Here is a 19323-nt window from a genome sequence, read left to right as displayed (position 1 = left end):
GTCTAAACATGATGACCTAACTAGTGATACCCTGACACACACACACACACACACACACACACACACACACACACACACACACACACACACACACACACAGCATGTTATGCCAGTTTCAGCTGAAACTATGTTTCAAACCATGTTCCGGGTTTTTAGTTCACCATTTATGAGGCTTCAAGAAGAAAATAAAAGACAGATCTGAATGTTTGAAAATGTTTTGGAAAGATTCTGTAAAGATGAGATGAAAAATACTCAAAGGATAAATTTAATTGGTTTATTATTTAGATAAGTTGAAAAAAGTTAAACAAGCAAGTAAATGAAGAAACAAGGTAAAATGAAGTAATAATGAAAAAAGTTAAACAAGTAAATGAAGAAACAAGGCAGAGGAGAGAAAAGCCCAACAATCCCCTCTGAGCAAGCACTTGGCGACAGTGGGGAGGAAAAACTGCCTTTAAACGGGCAGGAACCTCCGGCAGAACCAGGCTCAGGAGGGGACAGTCAACGGCCGGGACTGGTTGGGGGGGTTAACAGAGGTGGAGCAAGACGAGGCTACATCAGGTGAGGAAGCAGTAGCGTCTCTCCTCCGGAACAAGTGGAACCATTTTCTCTTTTTTTTCATGCACTTTTCCACGAGCGCTTTTTTCTCCAGGATGAGATTTCTCAGCTCATCGATGGTTTCTGCGTTTTGTTCTTCAAGTTTCTCACATCTTTGTTCCACCTCTTCCAATGTTGCTTGTTGTTCTTCAAGCTTGTCTTTGAGTTGTTTGGATGTTGCCTCCTGTATCAGCTTGTCCTTGTGCATGTCTGCATTTCTCTGTTGGACCTCTTTGTGCTTGTCTTCTAACTGCTCGTTTCTTTTCTGGATTTCTTGGAGCGTGAGCTGCAGGTCTTCATGTATTTTGTCTTCTTGTTGTTTTTGCGCCTGCATTTGAGTGTTTTCACGCTTCAAGTTATTGAATTCCACCAAAATCCCCTTAACGAGCTCGGAGTTGTTTCTCGCTATCTGATCGATCCTTCTCTGCATCTGTGAGCAGCGTTTCTCCAGTTTGTCCTTTTCTTCTTCCACTTTAGTTGCTTTGTCCTCCAGCTGATTACAAAACTCTTGCAGTTTTAGATTTTTAGACTCAAAGTCCTGGACGATACGTTTTCCTTCTTTCAGTCTTTCTTGCTGTTGCTCTTTCTGTTGAAGAAGGTCTTTATTTTGGCGCAGTGTTTCATCCAGGCTTTCTTTCAGCATGCGGTATTTTTCCTGCATGCTCTTCAGTTCGTGCTGCATGTCTCGTTGCTTTTTGTCCTGCTCTTCCTTCTGTTGGAGGAATTCTTTCTTTTCTTCCACAGCTTCATGGAGCTGTCTTTGGAGGAGCCGATTTTTTCGGTCCATGTATTGGAGATCCCGTTGTATCTTATCAGTCATCGTTTTCTTGTCTTGGAGCTGGTTGGTCATTTCTTTTAGTTCTGCACTCTTTTGCCTGTTTTCTTTAATGAGGTGCACAATCTGCTCTCGGCTCTGAGCAAACTTGATTCCCCAGCCCTCATTAATAATTTTTATGTCCGGCTGGCGCTGTTGTCTTTCTTCCAGCTCTTTATTTTGGGCTTCCATTCGTCTACATTTGTCCTCCAGTTGAAGTTTCTCTTCTTCAATTTGTTGCATTTTTTCTGGAGAAGGTAGTTTTCCTTCCTACTCTCCTCTAATGCCCTTTGGAAGGATGAGACGCCATTTGGGGAAATTGGCCGGCCACGCCAGGAAGGAGAGGCGGCGTAATCTTTTTGAATTGGTTGTTTTTTTCTTGGAAACATGTTGGAGTTTCTATACGATGACTTTGAAGAGCTTGTGATGAACGTTTTGTAGGCTGCAAACACAGATGCTGCTGAAACGAACTAAAACTTGCTGTTTCTCACCCCTACTTAAGGAAAAACATCAAAGGACTTAAGATTCTTAAGATCTATGACATCATCACTCCCTAAGCCAATGAGATTGTCACAAGACATTTTGGAATGGGGTATTTTTTTTTAAACTGTTTTCAAACTTAACTTAAAATTTCAGTGTTTCCTGGTTGTGGACTATTGGTTAGTCCAGCCGATTAAGAAATTAATTGTCACAAACATCACTAATATTATATAACAGACGACAGAAAACACGAGTTTTTTTTCTACTCAATAGAGGTATAATAAAAGTTTTTTTAATTATCCTACTTTTTATAAAAGAGAACATTTATTAAAGATTATGTATTTAATTAAAAAACTCTGTTCATCTAAAGCAGGGGTCAGCAACCTTTAAGACCCAAAGAGCCAAAGAGCCATAATTGGCCTATCTGGGGTTGAAAGGCTCGATAAATGCACGGCGTTTCGCCGGGTACACCGGCTTCCGCGAGTGTGACGCTTATTTTGAGCGATGAAAAAATAAGAAAATATAATTTTATTTGTATATTGCAAAATCACAATAATCTTCCAATTTAGAACTACAAGTTAAAAAAAGAACTAACATAAATAAAATACACTTCAGCTAATTTATTTTCACAAACCACGCGGAGCCGCACTATAAGGACTAAAGAGCCGCAGGTTGCCGACCCCTGATCTAAAGGGTTTAACAAAAAGGGGGAGCTTCCTGCTGGAAATTGAAATGTCCCCATGTCCCCACTGGGCGATCGTGGCTCAAGAGTTAGGAGTTCGCCTTGTAATCGAGCCCCGGCTTGGACAGTCTCGGTCGTTGTGTCCTTGGGCAAGACACTTCACCCGGCAAGACACTTCACCCGTTGCCTACTGGTGGTGGTCAGAGGGCCTGGTGGCGCCCCAGGGTGGCTGTAGCTACATCACCAGTGTGTGAATGTGTGCGTGAATGGGTGGATGACTGAACGTGGGTGCTTAACTAGTTAAAAAAACAAACAAACATCTGTCTCTTATTTTTTATGTCACACAGGAAAGAAGCTTCAATGTCTGATGAGAAGACATTAATTTGTTGGTGTTTGTGGTGTTTGGTGCAGTTTTCTTGTTCTCTGGCTTGTTGTTTATTTACAGTGGAGATGAAGATCTCTAACAAGTTGATTTGTTCACATTTGCGCATTTTTAAGAGGAATGTGTTTTTTGAGTTTGTACACTATATGCATGTAAGGCAACCGTTTCCTTTTTCTGTATTTTTGTGTGCTGCTCTTTTAACAAAAGGGGAACAAAAGACATTTAAATCGACCTCAGATGATTTGTTTAAATTTTTACAAGGTCTTACTGAGGTGATGCAAAGTGAAACATGCTTCTTTTTTGGTAATGTGCTGGAAAAGCTTGAAAATTGACCTTGAATGTGCTTAAAAAGTGCTTGAATTTGACCCTAAAAATGTGTATGAACCCTGCATATATTGCAGTATTTACAGTTTATAGTAGGAATTTCATGGCAACAGCTAATCTTTATTTTGTTTACTGGGAAATGAAATGCTGCCAATTCACAAAGCTGTGCTTCAGCTGCACTTCCTGTTGTAGACTTGTGATGCACACAGGCTCTGTTCCAGCACTCAGCATGTTCTTCCTTATTTGCTCCACCAGGGGGAGCTCCTAAACTATGACATCCTGATAGGAGTGAACCAGGGAGAGGGGCTGAAGTTTGTGGACGACAGTGAGGACAACGACGGCATCTCAGCTGCGGCGTTCGACTACACCATCTCCAACTTTGTTGACAACCTCTACGGCTACCCAGAGGGTGAGGACGCCACCTCTGTACACTGCCACTTTTTCAGTTATTCCATTTTACAGCCTCCTCTCACTTAACTGCATTTTGCAGCATCATCAGGTTTTGTCTCATTAGGAGCCGCGTTTGTTGATTTGTTCGTTTTTTTCTGTTTGCTGTATTCATTAAAATAAACGGATATGACAAATGTGGACAATTATCAAAGCTTACATTACAATTCTGACAGCTTGAGTTCACATGAATTTTCAAAAGAATATAAAAAGCTGTGAAAGTGCTTTAAGCGTTTAAAACATGCGAGTAAAGAATGGAATCAGTAACATGTGAGCCCAGTGAAGTGCATCAAACAAGACAAGCGTGCTAAAGAGAGCCACTCATCCACATCACGGCGTGTCTGCGCCTTAACCTTTGAGGCTCTGTGGGCAGTAATGCTATCATCCCCCAGGTAGTGGGCTCCCAATCTCAGTGTCGGTGTTTCTGACAGATCGGCCTGCGAACCCCTCACAGCCGGACCACAGTCGCAGTACAGACATGTTTGGATAATGCAGTCATGCTTCCTCTCTGCTGCCTGTCACTCCTTCTGTTATCAGAAAGACTTTTTTTTCCTCTCTAGATTTCTCACTCACTTCCTGTTTACGGACCACCAGTGGGTGGCACCAGCTGTGGCCACTGCCAAACTCCATGCTGAGTTTCAGTCCCCAGTTTACTTTTACACGTTCTACCACCACTGCCACACCGAGACGCGGCCCGAGTGCCAACGCCGCGCACGGAGACGAGATACCTTACGTGTTCGGCGTACCGATGATCGGTGCCACGGACCTGCTCCCGTGCAACTTCTCCAAGAACGATGTGATGCTGAGCGCTGTGGTCATGACTTACTGGACTAACTTCGCAAAGACTGGGTAGGCCTCATGTCACAGTAGTGTAAACTGTACACGTTACTGTATGTTCTCTGACAGCCTTCTAGTCATGTTGAATACTTGAATCTAGGTTGCTAGTTTAATTCCCGTGTGGCTTTGAAGAATTGAACATACTGGTTCACCAAAAGCATCCAGATCCCAGAGCAGCCGGTTGGTCTTAGATAGTTTAAAGGTTGCACAGAGAATGGGCCTCCTGTCTGTATTCAGTGTATTGATGCCACATGTTACTTATAATGGAGACTGAATATAACTTTGAACTGAAACGTTTAACCTTTATGCTCCACCAGGGACCCCAACCTGCCCGTCCCTCAGGACACCGAGTTCATTCATACCAAGCCCAACCGCTTCGAGGAGGTCATCTGGACCAAGTTCAACTGGAAGGACAAGCAGTACCTTCACATCGGTTTGAAACCTCGTGTCAGAGACAACTACAGAGCTAACAAAGTGGCCTTTTGGCTGGAATTAGTCCCTCATCTTCACAGCCTGCACGACGTGCTCTTTCCCACCACTACGCGCTCCCCCGCAGGCCGTGACCCCGGCACCATGAGGCCCAGAAACAACGTTCCTCGAACCACTCGTCATCCTTACCCTACCTTCCCATCAGATCCTGAGCCCGAGGGCTCAGAGCGCCCGCCCCAGGACCTCTTTCCCGGAGACACCCGCGACTACTCCACCGAACTGAGCGTGACAGTTGCAGTTGGAGCGTCTCTCTTCTTCCTCAACATCCTGGCCTTCGCCGCCCTTTACTACAAGCGTGACAAGCGGCACGAGATGCGCCGGCACCGGCTGTCCCCTCAGCGGGGCGGCCCCGCCAACGACCTGGCTCACAGGCAGGAGGAGGAGATCATGTCCCTGCAGATGAAGGACTGGGAGCACGACGCTCACCACGACATGGAGCCCCTGCGACCCCACGACATCCTGCGGCCCGCCTGCCCTCCCGACTACACCCTGGCGCTGCGCCGCGCCCCCGACAACGTGCCGCTGATGACGCCATACACCATCACCGTGATCCCCAGCACCATCACCAGCATGCAGCCTCTTCACGCCTTCAACACATTCCCCTCCACCGGCCACAACAACACCCTGCCCCACCCCCACTCCACCACCAGGGTATAGTAGGGACAGGCCCGACACAGCGCCACCTAGGGACCAGGAACACTGGCTCTGCTACCGCTCTGGAAGGGAGGCCTCTAGACGTGGGCCTTCGTTCTGTCCTCTTATTCTCTTCTTTCTCCAAAAGCAACTACACCTGCTGCGTCATGTGCTGTGAAACTTGGCAGCTCCCTCCACTGGTGGCATGTGGAGGTGCGACTGAAGTGTCCAGCAGCAGATGAGCAGTTTGGGGTGGGTGACTCAGATCTTTCAAAGATACTGTTTTCAAAGACGGTCTGCTGTTTCCAGGCTCAAGACCTCCAACATTTGTCAAAGGGACGAATGCTCTCTCGCTCCTCGCTGTTTTCTCTTTTTTACGTTGGCGTCATCTCTTTTTCCATCTCCTGTGTGTTATGTGCACATTATGCTTCTCTTTTCTACATCCGTGTTTTATTACTGCTCTCTTCCTCTCATTTGACACGCCTCCCTCCTGCTCTTCTCTAAAAATTCCCGATCTGCTGAGCAGTCTGGAGGGGGGAGGCGTACACTAAACATATAACTATGAAAACACTGATATCTTTCATTCGACCAGCATTTTTAGGTGCCAAGTAAGTACTGCTGTGTTTCATTTCTCATCGAGGGAGAAGAAAAACGAAAGAAAAATAGAGTTTCGCTATTTACCGTCAACTAACAGAGTTCTGTCATGTTCTCATGACAAAGTGCCAAACTGGCCTCAGTCGTGATTTTCTTTCTTCCATCTTCTCTCTTTTTGTTGTTTTGTTTGAAGCATTTGTTTAATTGTTGTTTTTTATTGTGTGGAAAGAATTTTTCTGAAAATATAGATATAGAGAAATGATATTATATATAGTTCTATATAAAATGTGTACAAAGGAGAAAGTATATAAAAGGGTTTTCTCAGTGGGGGATCTATGCATGAATTATTTTTAAAGACGCGGGGAAAAGGACACTGTACCTGTCGATGCACGTTTCCCAAAATCTAAACGAGTCATATCGCTCCATGTTTGCTACTTTTGGTTTTTGGTTTTCTCCCGCAGAGTAAGAGCATCGCAGGAGCATCGCAGGAGCATCGCAGGAGCATCGCAGGAGCATCGCAGGAGCATCGCAGGAGCATCGCAGGAGCTCCTGAAGTCAAACGACGCCTCCCAGCACTCATTTATTAAAACGGAGTCGATGCCAAAAGTCTTAAACGTTAGAATCAAAGCAACAGCTGTGAACTCAGTCATGGTGTCATGTGCAGCCTCCGTCTTACTGTCACTACTTTTTCATTTTAGGGTACGTGAGGTAAAGCGTCCGTCGATGTAGCTTGATTGTACAAAATTATTTTTCTACGTTATTAACAAAACAGAGCAGAGACTGATGCTGCTCCTGTCTGACCCCCTTATGTCTGCCACATGTGTATTCTGACTTCATATCATCACTGCTCCCTCCCTCCTCCTCTCTCCATCCTACACCGCCTTTGTTATTTAACACCGACCCCCCCAAACTGATAATCAGACAAATTCCCAAACAGCTGACTTCACTGTGTCGACACCGTTCCTGACTATTTCTGACCTCAGCTCAGCTCTGCTATTATCCTCACATTAAGGGTTCGTTCACCTGCCTGCAGATGATCTGTGAGCTCGTCGGTTGTAAATTAAACTCTAAGCACACTGAGGGTAACCGGGAGGCGTTCAGGGCCTGCAGTGCAGAGCTGCAACATGAAAAAAAGGGATGGGGGCTCAGATCTCCTGAACAGGGTAGAAACAACACGGTGGGTTTGTGCTGTTTGTGATTCCTGCTCCGTCACTCTGGTGGAGACCACTGCAGCTCAGCAGCGCTCCCTGCTGATCCTCTGATGAAGATGTCAACAGTATGTAAACTGAGCTGATGTGCTGCTGTTTGAGCCCACGTGGTAGCGTACGTCCAGTATGGGAGAACTTAGTCACCGGTGCTGTCTTTGCTTGTGCTCTAGCTTTAGCCTGTTTGATTGTTTGTTTTCTATTTTATTACTGCCTAAAAGGGGAGGTGGGGGAAACACATGCCTGACTTCTCCTGTCAGAGGTTTTGTAAGCTCAGTGGAAGGGAAACGTGCACAATGTAAATCATAAAACAACTGAGTGGGGCTGTGCTGCAGGTGGATCAGTGCTGTGGACAGTAGCTGTGGAAAAGAGACTGGACAAAGACTCTCAGCCTTAAATACAGGACAGAGGATGATCCGATCATCTTTCAGCTAACAGTGTCGAGCAGAAGGACGGCCGGCTGATGCGTCCGTACGAACCCTTTTGTACTCACTCCTGTGTATAAGGAGGTGGCGAGGGGTTGTGTAGTTAACCTCAGTGATAGGTTTGTAGCATAAACCTATTCGTTGGAACGTTAAGGACAATTTAATTACATAGCAAAGCAAGACACGAGTAGGCAAAGTTCTTCATGTTTCCCGTGCACGGGAGAGAACCGGACAAACGCCGTTCCTTCGCTTCACCCCAGTTGCTCTCGTCCGCTCCCCCGTAACACTGCTCTTTTATTGAGGTTACATGAATATACATATGACGTTCATTAACATATGACGTCTACATACAAACAAAGAGTACCTTGCCTGTGCGTGCGTGCGTGCGTGTGTGTGTGTGTGTGTGTGTGTGTGTGTGTGTGTGTGTGTGTGTGGTGGGGGGGATCAGAGTGTGACCCCATAAAGACTTCCCTAAACCTGCTGGTCTGGAAGTCCAGCAGTTCATCTAAACAAAAGGCACTTAGCCTAAATCAGATATAGATACATTTATCCTAAATGAACAGAGGGAGTGACTTTAAGTCTGATTTCAGACTATGTCAGTATTAGTTAAGCCAAGAGTCGGCAAAAGCTTTATGACCCGGAAAGTTCTAATTCCCACAACATATTGTTGGATTAGTAAGCAAAACTTTTCTGTGATGAAGATTTTTGGGGTTGTTGTTTTAGTGATGGGTTCATTCTGTCAGTTAGCTTTGGCTTGTTTTCTTATTTCAATAGAGGGAGTTTTACTAAACATGGACATGTCGAGGAGCGGCTCATTATTTCTGTAACAGTGCACTTAGAGAAAACTGTCAGGTGTCGCCCCCTTTGATATGATGTTTTGTGCTCTGATGAGCTAATAATCAGCTCTCTTTTCCTCCTTCTTTGTTCTAAGCAGGCCTGCAAGATTGAATTAACAGCGCTGTAAAACATTGTTGTGAGAGCAAATATAAGGTGAGCTTTTCCAGATTACAATGGGCTGAGGGAAAGGTCACCTGTGGGAACCTGCGAGTTCCTGTCTAAAGGATTGCAGCGAGTCAATCCAGTCCAAGATCATAAAGAACTCTTTTTCTAAAAACAAAAGAAAGAACAAATAAATGAGCTCATATTGATGAGGGTGGAGACTCTGATGCTTTGTGCGTGAGGCTCCACTATCAGCAAGATCTAGTGTGAATGTGTGTGCATGATGTGTGTGACTGGACTGTGACTGGACTGACCATGTGGACTAAAGTGTTGACTGACTTGACACTGAGACAAAGACTGGACCAACGTTAGGATGAGTAGATGTTGACAAACAATTCACGACGCCGGTAAGAAAAGGGTGGATGCTTTGCTTTGCTTTTGGCAGGAGCACAAGAGAGAGAGAGGGAGACCGAAAGGTATCGATTTGTCACATGGCATCGGTTTGTCACATGGCATCGGTTTGTCACATGGCATCGGTATGTTAGGTTTTGGGATGAGAACGTGTTGGATGGTTATCTGTCTTGGTCTGGTGGAGGTCTCTTCCCATAAGAAGACTGATGACTTTTTCATTAACACTGAAGTGTTTCTTTCTTCTCTCTCCCCTCAGATGACTTCACACTATAACCAAGGACACCTCATAGGGGATCATCTGATTGTGGCTTCTCTAATAATCTTTCTAATAGTAATATTGTTCACTGTTATGTTACAGAGTGAAGTGAGATTAGTGCTGTAAAACTTCCATAACACTGAACAGATGCCACCACAGATATGTTGAAATCTCAGTCAAAACTAGCAAAAACAAATGAAATCCATGAATCAGAAATGCTGATTGTTGAACAGATAATTCAGTCTGTGCATGAGGAGGATCCACTTTAGACTAAACTACATACAGAAACACAGGAACCAGGGCACAGTGTAAATCCAGGAGCTCTGTGTGCAACAGCTGACCTGTATGAACACAAAACACTGATTGAAGTCCACGTTGATGCTTTCTGTCTGTTTAACTTTTACATTTGAAGCAACACATTTTACTTCAAACACACAGATCAGGTAGAAAACTGTGGATTAGAAAACAAATTCATCAAGAAGGTCCTGAAGCAAGAAGTTCATCATTGCATAGAGTAAGAAAAAGGACATGAATCATCCCACGGGTCTGTGCAGTCGTTATATTATCATCACCTAAATCATGTCTGCATACTGTGTGTGTGTGTGTGTGTGTGTGTGTGTGTGTGTGTGTGTTGCTTTTTTAAATCTTCTACTTAGAGTTCAAACTTGGATAGTGATAAAAACATTGCACTGCTTCATTTAATATCTAATTGAACACATCTGTGATTGAATTTGAATCTTAAATGTTTTGATTTCAAAGATGTGGTTCTGATATGAAGGAACAGGAAGTAAATTGTTGCCATGGATACAGTGAGACAGACGCCTCAGACCCTTATTTTTTATTTCTTTGACTTTTTATTTTATTGATTCATTTCTTTATTTTTACATTTTAAAAAGTGTATTTGTCTGAATGAACTAATCCCCATTTCCCATGCTTTGTATCACTGGTCATACTGGGAACAGCCATAGAAAATGTTTGTAAAGAAGAAATCTTAAACATGAGCAGATTCTCAGGCGATTTCTGTTTCCTAACCATTGTTTCAGTGCACACGTCCCATCACTACATGTGTGTTAAAGATTTCTTTGGGATCAAAATCATCCACTGACAGTTATCAGTACAAACAGGATGCAAAAATCCAAAGTTCAGACTTCAGAGTTACTAAAACAGAGATCTGAGGAAAACTGGTTCTTCACACGACGTTTCATGTGTGAACAGTAGAGGTGGTTTCATTTTCACATGTAGGTGTTGCAGTGAGGATTGCAGGGAGACATTTGCTGAATAGCTGCAGCTCTGCTCCTGTAGACTGCCTCTGAATGTGTGTGTGGTGATAAAGTCACTTTAATTAAATGTCACCTGTCAGGGAAAACTTTGTGTTGACTGAAGAAAGTTCACTTCTCTTTCATTGCAGCTCCACTCTTATTTTTGATGCACTCATTTGTTTCATAAATGATTCAATGATTTTGCCACAGCTCTGCATTGTCAGGTCGGAGCATGTGTGCTTTTGATGAAATGCTGATATGATGACGCTTGATTGGGGAAAGATTTCCACAGGTGGTGTTGTTGGTCTCCTTCTTCCAGTTTTCTTGTTGCTGCCTCTCTCCTCGCCTCAGTTGCTGCAGCTGTATCATGTATGTTGTTATGTTACATACAAAGAGGAATTTGTGACATTAAAGAGTAAAGATTCTTCTAATTGTTTTCATCTCATCTCCTACTGCTTTAGTCTGCGTGGACAATATATGAGTAAATCATTACCAAGCCAGATTATATTTGGAATATTTCAAACAGAGGACATTACAGTGAAATCTGCTTTCAATGTGACATTTACTTTGATCCTTTAAGACACAGTTTATACATCAGACAAGCTGTTTGCAGAGCGATTAAATGTTTGATATTGTTGTTAAAGTTGTACAGATGAGCGTTAATCACCAACAGCTTCATTAATGTGGATGAACTGGACGGTTCCAGGGAAACTATCAGGATCACACGCCTCCAGTGGTCACTGTGAGTAACTACAACTCTGCACATACAATAATTAAGATGAAGAAATGTTTTTATTGTAGAAAGATGAACCAAATGTAGTTTGACTCTCTGACAAACGATGGCAAGATAAAAGTAGTTTGTTAAAAAAGACACAAAAATGGTAACAATGCAAACAAATACAAACAACAGCATATCCTGATATGAGGCTCACAGATCAGGATCAGTACAATACGTAGCAACCGACATTGATGTTGCCATGGTGACCGCTGCTATATATAGTGTTTCTGTTACCTCACTTGTCTTAAACATCAACGCTGGCTGTTTTTCATTTTACTAATGAGTCCACTCTCTTCCCTCACTTTCGTCTCTTCCTCGTGTTTGAGCTCCTCTCAGAGAGGATTTAAGAAAGAGCTTTGATGATGGCTGTAGCTCAGGAGACAGAGCAAGGCATCTAATGATCAGAAGGTTGGTGGTTCAATCCCTGACTGCTCCAGCTGGCACGCAAAGTGTCCTTGAGCAAGACACTAACCCTCTCCGATACATCCATCAGAGTATGAACGTGTTAAACAAGAATCAGTCCATTCACCATGGAAATATCAAAGTAGAAAGTGATGGCAGTTATGATTGGCTGCACAGCTGGATCACATGACCAGGTGAGTGGTACAAATAACAGGAAGCTTCTCTTGTGGCTTTAATAATCATTTGAATTGATAACTTGTGATTTACAGACTGTTCTTTATCTTTTCATTGTCGTCTGAAACACAGAAAAATATCAATGTTGGAAAATATGACATTTATATCTAGTTTCTACAGGATGGTTTAATTCTCCAAAGGCCACCACAGACATGACAAAGTTATTTCATCATTATAATGCACAAAAACAAAAATCAGGATGAGCCCTGCTGCTCACCAAACTTTTGTGTTGAATAATAATTTGTGAATCATTTAGTTTAAAACATCAACTGACTGAATCCATGAATCTCATCATGTGTTTCTGAGTGAAAGACACAGACATGAACAGACTGAACTGTTTCTCTAACAGGTAAGACTAACTACAAAGAGTCAATTCATACCTAAGTGTGCCAAAAAAGTCTGAAATACCCTTCATGAAACCAGTCGATGGATCCCAGAACCCAAATCCAGGATAAAGAGGTTCAGTGAATGTGGTGTGGAAGGTGTGGAGGTGGATCAGAGAGTCAGAGGAGACTCTGTAGAAGGACAGAGTGCCAGCAGGACAGTCCACACACACTGCTACTCTGTTAGAGACAGAGGAGGAGGAGGAGGAGGAGATGGGTGTTTGTCTGTTATTGTGCCACACAGAGGAATAATGATCAGAGCAGCAAAGACTCCAGGACTGATCATTTCCACCAAACACACACTCATCACTCCTTCCTTTCCTTTTGATTCCTCTGTAACTCACTGATATCCAAGCCCTCCTCGTCCACTCGACCTCCCAGTAACAGCGACCAGTCAGACCATCTCTACACAGCAGCTGTTCACAAACATCAAATCTGTCTGGATGATCAGGATGTGACTGAAGCTCCTCCACATGTGTCACCTTCCTGTTGTTGTCAGACAGTTGGAGCTTTGTGTTCACTGTGTTTGTGTCGATTGTGAGTTGACAGGAATCTAAGTTCAAAATACTTATTAAATACATACATCATTGATTTAATGCCAAATAATTTCATTTCCAACATTTACAATAAATTAATTAAAAATTTAATGATTTTTAAATAAATGTAATTAATCAATTAATAACACATTTAATTAATTATTTAAGAATCTATTTATTTAATTCATTTGGGCCCTTCTAGCCCTGCAGCTGTGCATGTGCTCACATATCCACTGGTATGTGTCCTACAGGTATTCTCACAGCAGTGCTGCTGAACATTAAATGACCAGCAGATGTCAGTTCTTCATAATAAGCAGTTAAACTTTGTGTGATCTGCCTTTGGGTGAAGCAACAAAGCCGGAAAAATTGGACACATTCACAGAGCTTTACCACACCATCACTAGACAACAATGGAATTATTTTAACTAAAAACAAATAATCAGAAAGTCTTCTGCCTGGTCTCGTACCTCTGTGTTTCTGTAACATGAATAATGAGCTGAAATTCTCCTCACGACACCACCGATCAGCTCGAAGGGCCCTCGAGTTTACCTGCATGCATCCTGTTCACCTGTCAGCTGTTTAACACCTGCTGCTTATTCAGCAAACACGCCCACATTACCTGGTGACAGTCACAGTTTAATGCGGGCCGCTGTTTGTCAATATAAAATAGTTTAGTTCCAATATTGTGCACATAATTTGCAAATGCACCATATTTTACAGACCATGAGGCTCACTGGATTATAAGGCGCATTAAGCGAAACAAAAATGTCGCATGAGTCAAACTTTACTCAGCTCATTCTTCTTGCTTCCTCCACTTCCGTACCGTTGATTCATTCATGTTTAATTCTCTCACAGCTGCTTTATTCCCATGTTGGGAAGGGCGATGGACACTAAGATAACTACAGAATACTTTATAAGTGAACCTGATGCTTTAATCAGGATTTGGGCTATTTGCATTTAAATTAAATCAGTAATATAGTTCTGCCACTTATCTGCTCTAATGACTGGAAATCTGATATCCAGTCACCAGCACAGCTCACTCACTTACAGTCACTGACTTCACTGTTTTTGCTCCTGAGCAAATCAGTTTGTTTTAGATTAAAGTTGTTTCATAACTGCATCATTTTACTGAAGTTTAATGTGTCAGCGGAGCACATGTGGAACTGAACCATTCGCTTGTCTTAATTATCTGATGTTTATATGTGTTACACTTTTTTAATCTTTAATTTTAAATTGAAACTAACATTTAAAAACATTTGGTACAACGTGGAAAGAGGAAGAGTATTTCCAGCAGGAGCAGAAACGTCTGACTCAGCATGACGATGCTGTTGGTGGATACTGAAGAGCTCAGCCTGTCAAGACAGGATTAGGTTATCGTTTTTAAACATGTTTATTCAATTATATTCTGAGGCCAGTTATCTGGTATAATCTTTGGAAGTCTATTAAAATAAAAATGAAATCAGATGTGTGGTCTTTTGGTTGTTTTTGTTTTGTTCAATAAGCAGATGTTGGTGTTTCAGCAATGCAGTAACTTAAGTTTAAAAGGCTTGTTAGAACCTATGAAACACATCATACAGACTTGTGGACGTTAGAAGACGACTAATAATCATCATGAATAAGACTAAAGGCAGGAAGGTGTCCTTTATAACTAATAATATTAATAACTAATAATATTAATATCATAGTCTGTCTGCAGCTGAGACAATACAAACTCAAACTGTGGGGAGAAGATTATATCACTTCAGTTTAAATTGACCTTAAGCGCCACATTTTCACAGACTTCTTTATTTACAGCATTTTTTACGTGCTGTAGAGATTATACAGTTAGGTCCATAAATATCTGGACAGAGAGAACTTAGTTTCTGATTTTGGTTCTGTACATACACTAAAATCTATTTTAAATGCAACAACTCAGATGTGTTTGAAGTGCAGACTTTCAGCTTTAATTCAGGGGGTTGAACAAAGAGATGCAGAAAAATGTGAGGAACTAAAGCATGTTTAACACAATCCCTTCATTTCAGGGGAAATGTAGAGGAAAAATTAGAAAAATTAAATAACTTAATTAAATTAATTAAATAATAAGATTGTCAGCTGATAACCAGCTTCATGCGACCGCTTATCCTGGTCCCAGTGTTAGTGTCAGTGAATCCAGTTAACAGAAAGATATCCTGGATATACTCGACTGACTTTTTAGACTCAAGATTAATAATCATTATAAAAATTATAGTCTAACATCCAGAAATCTGCACGATGTGTTTCATTATGTCTAACAAGCCTTGTACAGTTAAAGCTAACAGTTACAACATGCATCAGTACATTTCTATATTTTTATATCTATAAAAAGAAATCTGACACTTGCGAGACTTTATCAAAGGTGTGAGCGTCACAGCAGAGGCCTTTGTGTCAAAGTAGCTGAGGATCAAACAGAAAAACATGAAGGTTTTCCTGGCCTGGGATTTTATACAAATATTCTGCAGTACATCAAAAACAAAAGAAAACCATTAATGAACATATGAACATTACCTGATGCTGCTGATGTGAAGCAGAGCAAAGTTACAGAGGTTTGATTACAGACACAGCTGAGCGTTTTGCAATTTTGCATCATTTTAAAAAGTTTAAATTTGTTCAGTATTGAACGGCAGAAATGAGGCTTTGTTTTCAGAAGTAAGTAAAAGAAAAAAAAACAGCGTCCGACAGGCTGTAAGAACGGTAGACTTGTGCGTAACAAGCAAGCGAATAATGCAGAAAACAGATTTTTAGACGGGAAACTGTTCTTGAAGTACAGAGAGAGAGAGAGAGAGAGAGAGAGAGAGCTGTGCATGAAGTGTGATTTTATCCTGGTGGCAGCAAAACAATCAGAGGGAATTCATGACGATGTTTATGTGAAGCGTAGTTTGGAGCTTCTTTTGCTGCTGGTTTACTCAATATTGTTTGGAGAGACATCAAACCTGCAGCTTCAGAATCAGCGCAAAAAGGGCGTAAACACAAAGCGCGGAGCCGCCAAAACTTTAGAATCAGCGAGCTGTCGGCTTTCAGCTCGTGTCCGTGCAGTCAGGTGAGAAAGTCACATCTCACTGATTCTGATGCGTCGGCGGCTCCGCGCTTTGTGTTTACGTCTTTGTGCAGAATCCGTGTTCCTGCTCTCATTTACTGTTTTAGCTGTTTGGTGGTTGTTGAAACTTTGGGAGGTTTAACCTGAGATTCTGGCGTTTTGGCCAAAATAAATTTATATTAAAAATCGATTCAGGATTTTAATGAATCGATATCACGTTATCCAAGCCAGAATCGATTTTAATCGATAAATCGATAATCAAAACCACCCCTGATGCATATACACGGGTCACACTGCTTATTGAAACCCCCCAAAGATCAGATCTTAATCAGACAGGTTTTTGTTTTTTGTTTTCAAAGTTTAGACTTTGCTTCTATTGGACTTTTTATCAGTAACACGTGCTTACTTTTTGCAGGAACAGTTGAAACTAACATAAACAAATAACTCCAGAGCTGATAGTCAGCAGGGGGTTTACAAGTTGTGGCCGCGTTGTCGGCGGTATGAGCTCGACCACTTGCAAGGTGAGCTGGCAGACATCACTGAATTCATCAGAGATGATTAGGTTCATTTTGACAAAGTGAGCAGATATTTAACCTCCTAGGACCTGGCGTCCACATATGTAGACATCACATTTTGGGTTGTTTAGACCAAAATACTACATTTTGCTCTACAAGGGCCTGATATCCACTCACAAGGATGTTATACTGCCACTGTGCTATCAAAATTTTAGACAAATATCCTCATATGTGGCTCTCATTTTTCTCAGAAACAAAAAATGTGGTAATTCTTTGTTTTTACATTCATCAGGTCCCAATCAGCCCAAATATCAAAGAGAAATTAAAAATGAATGCCACGGAGGAGTTTGGGTCTTAGGAGGTTAAAGATTGTGCCACTACATTCTTGTCTAGAAGATATTAAAGTGTATTTGGTGACACACAAAAAAGGGTAAAGTTTAAGTATAGTTTGGGTCCACACATGTCCAAACCCTGGTGTGTAGGCCTACTTAGTTTTGAGGAATTGTCATGGGACCGGGGTCTGGGTGACCCAGGGCCTGTAAGAAGTTATGGACATGTGTGTTTTTGGTGCTGCTGTCTCCTGTTTCCATGTTTGTGTATCTAGGTGTGTGTGTGGGTGTGTCAGCCAGGAGCCTGGCCACACCTGCGGAGGAGAATTACTCACACCTGCAGCTGATCAAGCCTCGTCAGAGGAGCTACTTAGGAGTGTGGTGGAGCTGTCTCTGATGCTGGATCATTGCGTAACTTCACGTTAGTCTCTTGGCGAGTTAGTTAAGGTTAGTCTGCAGCATTGTGGTGTTGCTGACGGCTGCCTCTTTGTTGTTCCCCAGGAGGAGTGTGGAGACGAGAGGGCAGCGAGCACGGGGTACTCAGACACTGAGGAGCGGAGACAAAGAACACTAACACTGGCAAGAGGACATGTCAGAGTCGGGAACGCACTGGGGATTTATTGTTGTTTGGATTATTTAGCATCACTGTAAATAAACGCACTGACCTCATCAAAGAGTCCAGCATTTGGGTCGTCCTTCCCCTCATCATAGTCTGCCACGCAGGCCGTGACAGAAAAGCCCACTAAAAGAACGCCCACCAGACCAAAGCAATGGTTTTGACTTGATCAGCATTAACCCCGCCCCCTGACTTTGATGGGTGAAGCTGACAAATAAAATGTATTTATGAACAGCGATGCAGGGCCAGGAGTAGCAACGTGAATTAAATAAATACATCATTAAATAATTCATTAAATGTGTCAGTAAAATAATTAAAATAGAAAACAAACCAATAATTGATTAAATATGTAATTAACTAATTTGAATTGTATATAAACAAATAATGAAACATTTTAAATGAAATTAATGGATAATTCATTATTAATATATTTCTTTAATTGACTATGTACATTTTTAAATTAATTACTGAAATAATTAATTCATTAGTGATGTATTAATTTAATACAACCATAAAATACCATAAAATTGCTAATTTACTCAAAATCTATTTAAAACATCAATATTAAAGGTTAAATTATGATAATGAATACATGCAACTATAACTGATGACATAAAAATGAGGATTTCTTAAGCTGAAGCCAAAGTGCTGACTCATTTTTCATGTTACTCTCAAATGTTTTCCTTAATAACAATAACATAATTACACTTTAGCCACAAGAGGGCAGCAGCATTAATACAAGTCACGTGTATATAAAGGTACAGTGATTATATTACAGTGATTTTGACAAAAACAAAACAGTTGATGGCAGTGTGTTTTTCCATGACAGAATAATTACGCACACCCCACTTTGCAGTTATTTATTGTAAAAAATGTTTGGAATCATGTATGATTTCCGTTCCACTTTGTGTTGGTCTTTCACGTGGAATTCCAATAAAACTGATTCATGTTTGTGCTGTAATGTGACAAAATGTGGGAAAGTTCAAGGGGGCCGAATACTTTTGCAAGCCACTGTAAAGTTCACTATCAGTAACATCATAGCACCACCCAGCTGTATAGAAACTCCGTCATGCTAGCTAGTACACAGTATGAGTTATTGTAACTGACTGTAAAAAGTCAGCACAAGGAAAATAAACTCCACCTAAACTTGGTTTATATCTGACCCAGACAGACTGCAGGTCATAACTTCTTACCTGAAGTTCAGTTCACCTGACACTCGGACCGGCGGCCGCCTCGGGTCTCTGCTCCTCCTGCCTCCCCTTTCCCTCATCCACCTGCTGCCTCTGTGGAAGCTCCGCCATAGCCACCACCAAACAACTGACTTATTTTTACACATCGACCAGCATCCGGCCAATCCGCCATCTTTCATTGTTTATACCGTTACAAAAAAATAAAAAAACATCATCAGCCCATAAAAATGAAAAATCACCATCAGTATGCCCGATGGCCAGTCCAGCTATGGTCGTGCCATCAGTTAACCCTTCACGTGGCAGCTGTGACACGCGTGCCCAGGGTTGCCGACCCCTGCTCTAAAGCATCTGATTTGGATTCCTGAGATCAAATATATTTTCCTTTGTGTTTGTTTTCTTCCCATTTGTGGCTTTAATGTAGTGTTACATCCTGTTTGTTTGCTTCCATCTGTATACATGTCCAGATTCACTGTTATGTTTCTATTCTTACATTGCTGTGTGATCACTGTTCCCTCTG

At 41.9% G+C, this 19323-nt stretch overlaps 2 protein-coding genes, 1 long non-coding RNA gene and 1 pseudogene across 3 annotated transcripts in view; 1 reads left to right on the top strand and 3 right to left on the bottom strand.

Annotated features, from left to right (window-relative positions):
- The window catches only part of LOC146716463 (uncharacterized), a 64741-nt gene that overhangs the window by 9269 nt on the left and 36149 nt on the right, over positions 1-19323 (bottom strand). The gene's annotated exons all lie outside the window — the stretch shown is intronic.
- On the bottom strand, positions 654-1819 carry LOC146716468 (uncharacterized; annotated as a pseudogene).
- On the top strand, positions 4305-5873 carry LOC146716467 (neuroligin-2-like). The gene is made up of 2 exons (XM_085452503.1): positions 4305-4572; positions 4878-5873. The coding sequence occupies exons 1-2, from the start codon at positions 4352-4354 to the stop codon at positions 5704-5706; spliced, it is 1050 nt and encodes a 349-aa protein (XP_085308629.1). The 5' UTR covers positions 4305-4351; the 3' UTR covers positions 5707-5873.
- LOC146716466 (stonustoxin subunit beta-like) lies at positions 12420-13149 on the bottom strand. The gene has a single exon (XM_085452495.1). The coding sequence runs from the start codon at positions 13147-13149 to the stop codon at positions 12541-12543; it is 609 nt and encodes a 202-aa protein (XP_085308621.1). The 3' UTR covers positions 12420-12540.

The sequence above is a fragment of the Copadichromis virginalis genome, linkage group LG3, assembly GCF_057382275.1.
Source record: "Copadichromis virginalis isolate Kocher_CV1m ecotype Utaka linkage group LG3, C_Virginalis_male_GT1.1, whole genome shotgun sequence".
Taxonomy (NCBI): domain Eukaryota; kingdom Metazoa; phylum Chordata; class Actinopteri; order Cichliformes; family Cichlidae; genus Copadichromis; species Copadichromis virginalis.
Note: the sequence above shows the minus strand (reverse complement) of the source record. Positions and strands in the feature narration are given on the sequence as shown.

What these genes read in the sequence shown, in the direction of transcription:
- LOC146716467 (XM_085452503.1), top strand. Translation starts at nt 4,352, where the DNA reads ATGCTGAGTTTCAGTCCCCAGTTTACTTTTACACGTTCTACCACCACT. An exon ending in ACTAACTTCGCAAAGACTGG is followed by an intron (nt 4,573 to 4,877) that starts GTAGGCCTCATG and finishes ATGCTCCACCAG; the next exon opens with GGACCCCAACCTGCCCGTCC.
- LOC146716466 (XM_085452495.1), bottom strand. Translation starts at nt 13,149, where the DNA reads ATGTATTTAATAAGTATTTTGAACTTAGATTCCTGTCAACTCACAATC.